Genomic DNA, 7,274 nt, shown 5'->3' on the forward strand with positions numbered 1-7,274 from the left:
GACCAGGTTATCTGAGGGACCATCTCTTGCCAGTCACATCTACCCAACCCATGAGAGCAGGGAGGCAGGGAATGTTGCGGGTCCCATTCCTGAGGGAGAAACACCTGGTGGGAGAAGGCCTTCTCCGTGGTGGCACCCTCTTTCTGGAACATAATTCCCCCAGAGATTAGAATGGCGCCCACACTAACATTCTTCTGGAAGGCGCTGAAGACCTGGTTCTGCCAGTGGGTCTCGAGAAACCAGGGCGAGATGGAGCCCATTAAATGGCTCGTGTGATCTGCTGTCACCGGGGAGGGGGATGATTTTATTATGTAATATTATATTAATTTGATTCTATTTTATTGGTTTTGTTCAGGGGTGGGTTGCTGCTGGCATTACTGCCAGTTCGTAACCCATGCGCAATGTGCGGATGCTCTTCAATGTAAATTATTCTATGCGCATGCGCAGAATAATTTACAGTGAACTGTGCATGTCACCAAAATCCAAAATGGCAGCAGCCAAGCGGCAGCAAGGGAACCAGTTCGGGGACGTGGCAGGCCTGGGTCGCAACCCACCTCTGGTTTTGTTTTAAATGAGGTTATAAATTCTGTAAGCCGCCTTGAGTCACCATGTGCGAATAAGTGGCAATATACATTCAATAAACAAACAAACAAACAAACCCGCTTGTTAAGTGAATCTGGCTTCCCCATTTACTTTGCTTGCCAGAAGGTCGCAAAAGGGGATCACATGACCTTGGAACACAGCAACAGTCATAAATATGAACCAGTTGCCAAGCATTTGAAAATTGATCACATGATCATAGGGATGCTACAAAAGTTGTAAGTATGAAAAATGGTTATAAGTCACTTTTTTCAGTGCTGTTGTAACTTTGAACAGTCACTAAGTGAACTGTTGTAAGTCGAGGACTACCTGTATAGAACCTATTGGGCTGAGACAATAGCTACCTCAAAATCACTCAACAAGCTTCCATGACTCAGGTTGACTAGAACTCCAAAATCTTATGCATACTTTATTATAACTTGTGGATTCAGTTATCATGTAAAATCAAGTTATTTGTAGTTTAAAATATTTTTAAGCTTCATTCAGCAGAACATCAATATTCTTCTAAACAAAATGTTTTGCGAGCTGATCCCCTCTGTCACTATGAATATATTCAGTAAATATAATTAAAGTTTGAATTAAAGCTCAGATAGCATATTTTCAGTAGAAAGCATCCCATTTCCCTTTCTGTCCCATATTGAAATGGGATGACATTAGTGCGACTGTAATAACAAACGTTAATACGTTGCCACCTGCCAAGTAAGCTCAGATATCATTAAGATTCATAACATATTAAATGACAGAAGAAATATCCAGTGTTCTTAAACCAGAGTTTAAGAGAGTATGTTTTATAGCCATACTCTCTTTTTTTTTAAAAAAAAAGAAAAAGTTGCAGGTTGTTCCACATTAAAAATGTGTGGTGTTCAGTTCTCTTGGAAATATTTAAAAAACACTCAAAACCAGATGACCACATGCTTCATTCCCAACTTCATGATCGTTCTCCAAACACCTCCAAACATCAACTATAAATTCTAGGGCTTTGTTAGATTCACAGGGGTCTCCAAACTTGGCAACTCTAAGACTTGTGGACTTCAACTCTCAGAATTCTCCAGTCAGCTATCCTGGCTGGAGAATTCTGGGAGTTGAAGTCCACAAGTCTTCAAGTTGCCAAGTTTGAAGACCTCTGCAGTTAGAAGCAGCTTCCAATCTTCTCCGGCCTCGCCTAACTCCCCAAAACCCGCCACATCCCTCCCTTCACGCTCAACTTTCCTCATCTGACCTCCTGCCTAAACTTCCAACGGCAACACTTCTTAATTAAGAAGGCAAACATCCCAAGCCTTTTCTCCACAGCTCGTGTTACTCGGGGTCAATAGGAAAGTGGGAAGGGAGGGGGAAAGCTTTCAAGAAACCTGAGCCGTCATTCCCACACACGCCCCAACACACACACACACACAAAATCACACACACACACAAGTAGCGCGGCTACTCAATTTGACAACTTCTCTCACCTAAACGTCGCCCCCACCACCCTCTCCACTCCCCGCCACTTGCAGCGGCCTTTCTCACCCGGATCCTGCGAAGTTAACTCGCCGCCCGACGAAGCGTTGGGAGGAGATAAACTACTACCGGAGTTGGGGGGAGGCTTCCAACGCGTCCAGGGATTCTCTTTAGGCGGCGGTGCCTCGACCACATGACACGGCGGCCTCCCCCGCAGTTGCCACTTGTCGTTGTCCTCCTCGTCCTCTTGCTGCCGTTGCGACTGCAAACCCTCGGCGAAGCCACTTTCCCGGGAAGCTTCAGTTACTTGGCCGGAAGGAAGCAGGAACGGCTCCCGGTGGTTCTCTTCCAGTAACCAGGCCCCACCGTTCCTCTTCTCCGCGCCCCGAGATGGTGGCTGCGGGGCAGCCGCTGACATGCCGAAGAGGAACCGCCGCACCGCCCGGCACGCTCCTCTCCCTCCCGGGCAGCAGTAGTAGGGAGAGAAGCGGGGCGCCGAAAGACCGGAGCGAAACTGAGAGAAGCTCCGTGCTGCGAGCTTGGGCCGCCCCACGGGGGCTGAGGCTGGAGGGAAAGCGCCCCCCCGCCCGAACAGCGGCCTCCGGGGGCGGCGTTGTTCATACACCTCAAGGGGTGGTTCAACCGCCACCGCCCTACGGCGGGGAGGAACGGAGAGAGAGACCGTGCGTGGCGCGCGGGGAAAGGAAAAAAAAAAAAACTAGGGTTCCCGACGACGACGGGGGGCGGGGGCGGGGTTGAGAGAGAGTCAGTTTTCGAGGGCCTGGTGAGCACCGTCACAGCTGTCGCGCGCGTGCTGTCTCGCGCCGGGGGGGGAGGGGCGGGGTGGATGGGGGAGGGCGGGGATAAGCGCACAAGGAAGGGAATGAAAAGAAGAGGGGAAGGCGAAGAACTAGTAAGCAAGGCGATCGCTACGAAGAGGTGGAGTCTTCAAACTCTTCGATCCGTTGTGACATCACAACGGCCAGCAGCGCAAAGTGGAGCAGAGTCTTTTTTTCTTCTTATTATTTTGGGGTTTTGTTTCCTCCACACACACCCCACCCCCGCCCCGCTCAGGTGGTGGAGAATTTTAATCGAAAGGGATGAACTCCTATTCTTCGGCCGAGGATCTCTGAATGGGAGATCAAGAGGAAACGAATTTGTCCTGGCAAACAACCTTGGGGAGGGAGGGGGGGGAATGAATCTAGGACTGGACGTTTTTTAATGCCTCTCTCCAGTGTTCGAAGAACGAGCGGTGGCCACTTTTTTATTACGATTTGTGAACCACTTCGGAATCAGTTCCTGCGATTTGGCCCAGGCTTGACTTTTCGAATAAGAAAAGCACGGGGTGCTTTGTCAAATAATGCTCAATTGAAATAAAGAGACGACGAGAAAATAAAGATTTATGGGAATGGCACCCTTTTCAAGGCACGTGCACATACTTCTTTTTAAGGATCTGCGCTAGAATGTCTACTGACGGGATTATTGAATGCTAGATTTTCCTTTGCCCACTTTTCAAACAGACAGTTGTTCTGTCTTCCCATCTCTCCGGGATTATGGTGGTCTCGTCAAAAGATAATAGTACCTTAGGGCGCAATTCATCAGGTCTCGGTGATTTAATTCAAAGTTAAACAAAAAAAAGAATTTCCTGGCCATGTTTTTATCACTTTCAAGTTCAGTCCTGCCCTTTCGTTTTGCTCCTTGCTTTTTTTTTGAGGAACAGGATTTGTTTTTGAGAAGACTGGAGTTGAGCAGTTCCACCTTTTTGGTTTCGGATTATTTTTTCTGTAGTACAATACAATAGTAGAGTTGGGAGGGACCTTGGAGGTCTTCTAGTCCAACCCCCTGCCAAGGCAGGAAACCCTATACCGTTTCAGACAGATGGCTATCCAACATCTTAAAGACTTCCAGTGTTGGGGCATTCACAACTTCTGGAGGCAAGCTGTTCCACTGATTAATTGTTCTAACTGTCAGGAAGTTTCTCCTCAGTTCTAAGTTGCTTCTCTCCTTGATTAGTTTCCACCCATTGCTTCTTGTTCTACCCTCAGGTGCCTTGGAGAATAGTTTGACTCCATCTTCTTTGTGGCAACCCCTGAGATATTGGAACAATGCTATCATGCCTCCCCTAGTCCTTCTTTCTCTTAAAGTATAGTGTTATATCTAAAGCAGACTTTTTGTTGTTATTGGGATATCTTACTAATACTAAGCTTGGTTTGAACTTTTGTTTCCTTGATATGTGTTCTATAGTTCTAGCTATTTGTCTGTACCATTCCTTTCTAACCTTAAATCCTTTTTCCATTTATTGTATGCTGATCGAATTATGATGAACTGAAGTGGGAAATAAAAATGCGGCTTCAGCTTCCTTGTCATCTCTTCCTCTATAGGATTTTAATCAGTTTTGCAAATTTACTTTTGTAGGAAGTTAGCACCCAGCTCTCTTAGAAAAATGAAATATCCTGGGGAATGTTAAAGGGGCAGAGTGTTGCATTTTCCTGAATGTTTTTGAGCAGGGGACATCTCACTTCAGTGTGAAATAGCAGAGCATTGTTTGGCGCATCCAACTCGTTGCACAGTTGCGAAAACAGTCGACTGTTTAAACTGCTCGCCTTTACAAAATTGACACGACTTAGGACACTTTTCATTACTGCTTGTAATTCTTGTGGCAGCGTCTTTGTTGCTAATATTTGCCGATGAATCATACAGTGAGTTCCAGTGACTTTTGGTGACTCATTCTGTACCAAACGTTGAAATCCAGATCGACATCCTAGCATAGCTGGAGCACCATCTGTGCAAACACCACAAACCTTTTCCCAAGAGATCTTACGCTCTCTTAAAAATGAACCAACTGTGTCAAATATATCACGTGCAGTAGTTGTTTCAAGAGGTTTGCAAAAAAGAAACTCCTCTTTAAAGTCGCCATCATTAATATACCTCACGTAAACCAGTAACTGAACAGTTTGCAACGTCTGTAGATTCATCAAGCTGGATACTAAATATTGGAAATGGAGCAGATTTAATTTCCTGGATTACCTGATCAAAAATATCAGCAGACATGTCATTTATTCTTCTGCGGACAATGTCATTAGATAAGGAAATTGCACTCAATTTCATAACAAACTCATCTCCGATCATAACTCGAACAATGTCTTCGGCCACTGGCAACAGCAAATCCTCAACAATGGTGTGAGGTTTCATAGCTCTGGCGATTCTTTGTGCCACCAAATATGAAGCTTCAATGGCTGCTACATTTTGTTTGTGGTACTTGCCACCAGTGTTGAGTCTGGCTTTCTTGAGTCCATCAGCATTGCTTCTAAAATAGTTGGTATCCTTGCTGGCAAAGCTTGGATGCTTGCTATCGAAATGGCGTTTTAGTTTGTTCAGCTTCATAGATTCGGCTGATGGAACTTCACAAAAAATAACACATTGCGGTTTCTCAATTCCCGCTGTAATTATTGAGGTAAAACCATACTGTAAAAAATCCTCATATTTTCTTTTCCTAATGTTTTTCTCTACACATGATCCATTGTCATGGGATGGTTGGGTAATGAAAATAATATATAACAATAGCTTTAATAATACAAAATATGATACATGGCATAGTTGTCAATACAGTTCATTAAAGTTTCCTATGATTTACCATTGTGTTGGGTTTTTTTTACATACCTGTTACTATCACAAGGTGGTAGTATTCACAGCTGAATATAAAAAGACTGACCCTCAACTTTGCCAGTCAGTCCGTCCGTCTCTCCGTCTCCCCCCCCCCCCCCCCATTACTTAAGGCACGACTCCCTCTGGGAAGTTTAGGAGCAGGTTTCTGGCTCTAAGTGGAAAGAGTGCCTTTCTTTTAAAAAGAAAAAAAGGAAAGAAAAAACAAAACAGCTGCCAATTCTTTCTTTTTCTCTCCCTCTCTCCCTCCTTCCCTCCCCCCATCTCTCAGTGTGTGTGTGTGTGTGTGTGTCTCATCAATCACTCTGGTATAGAGTGAGGTTAGCACCTCCCTTCATCTTGATTGTATCCCTCTGTTAATGCAGTTTAGGATTGCATTGGCTTTTTTGGCTGCCACTGCACACTGCTGGTTTGACCCAGTCTGTATTTGTACTTTTGTTTTTTCTTGCCTAAGTGAAGGATGTGTGTTTGTGTTTTTATTTTTATAGTTATAATGTACACTGAAGATGGCGTTTAATTTCATTGTATGATGTGCAATGACAATAAACTAAACTAACCTCTGTTTAGCTAAGGAAATATCTCTTAAAACAATGACTGAATGGGGTATGGCTTGTCTAGTATGGCATAAAGGCATGCTTCTGCTTCTTTCAAAACATTTGTTAGTGTTACAGAAATAATGTTTATTACTATGAAGAGTTTTGGTGGCTTACATTTGTGGCAGATGGCATGTAAACATTTTTAGTCTAAACAGAATGCACTAGTACTAGTGCTCTGAATGAGTGAAAATAATACTTTTAAGAGTATTACAATAACCAGAATATTTGGCAAGATTTCCACAACTAATCAAGATTAAGTTTCTCAACCCCCTCTCCCAATGCTTGCTAAAAGCAACACTAGTATATAGTTTTACTTGAAGCAGAAAACTTAATTTTTACCTTAATCCCTTTTAAATTTAATGTTCCACCTTTTGTTTTTGCGGGGTGAGGTGTCTTCAACTCAAGTGTTGACACGTGATGACTGCCTGGAGTCCCTGCAGTTATGCTCTTTACAATCTAATAACTCTCAGCAACTTCCATTTTATATAACAAAACATGTAAAACCAACAATATGTTTTTCTAGCTTTGACTTGTTCTCTTCTCTTGGAAGTATGGGACCAAAAGTCATTTATGATTAAAGGAATTTGAGAGATTCCAGTTGGAATATGAACTACCAGTGTAGGTGAACACATCTTAAATTCTACCCAATGCAGGACTCACAAAATTGGACTTATGTTCCTGGTGTTGACAGCCAGCGAGCATGCATGTTGCATTCTGGAATAGTTGCAATTTTCTGGTCATCTTTTAAGGTGAGCTTCATATAAACCACATAGTAGTCTAAGTGGTAATGAAAGTGAGGTACAATAAATAGGTCCTCTTGCATAAGGTAAGGTTGCAATGGTTATCAATACACTTAACTTTAAATTTCAATTTAAAAAAGTACTTAAGGTTTTGCAGAAGCAATATTATGCAATGAAAGAATTTTGAATTTTTGTAAGAAAACCACTGCAAAATTGTATAGAGCAATAGAAACAAGGA

The 7,274-nt window shown here is 43.4% G+C and overlaps 1 protein-coding gene across 5 annotated transcripts in view; it reads right to left on the reverse strand.

Annotated features, from left to right (window-relative positions):
* The window catches only part of LARP1B (La ribonucleoprotein 1B), a 68,097-nt gene extending 65,325 nt beyond the window's left edge, over window positions 1-2,772 (reverse strand). For 4 of the 5 annotated variants that reach the window (XM_081959347.1, XM_081959346.1, XM_081959348.1 and 1 more), the window contains exon 1: window positions 2,107-2,771. In XM_081959347.1, the coding sequence (XP_081815473.1) occupies window positions 2,107-2,455 (349 nt within the window). In that variant the 5' untranslated portion in view covers window positions 2,456-2,771. Of the gene's footprint in view, window positions 1-2,106 lie in introns of all 5 variants that reach the window. The other variant, XM_081959345.1, reaches the window with a different exon arrangement.
* Between the last annotated feature and the right edge of the window lie 4,502 nt (window positions 2,773-7,274).

This window comes from Natrix helvetica (assembly GCF_964273705.1).
Source record: "Natrix helvetica genome assembly, chromosome: 7".
Taxonomy (NCBI): domain Eukaryota; kingdom Metazoa; phylum Chordata; class Lepidosauria; order Squamata; family Natricidae; genus Natrix; species Natrix helvetica.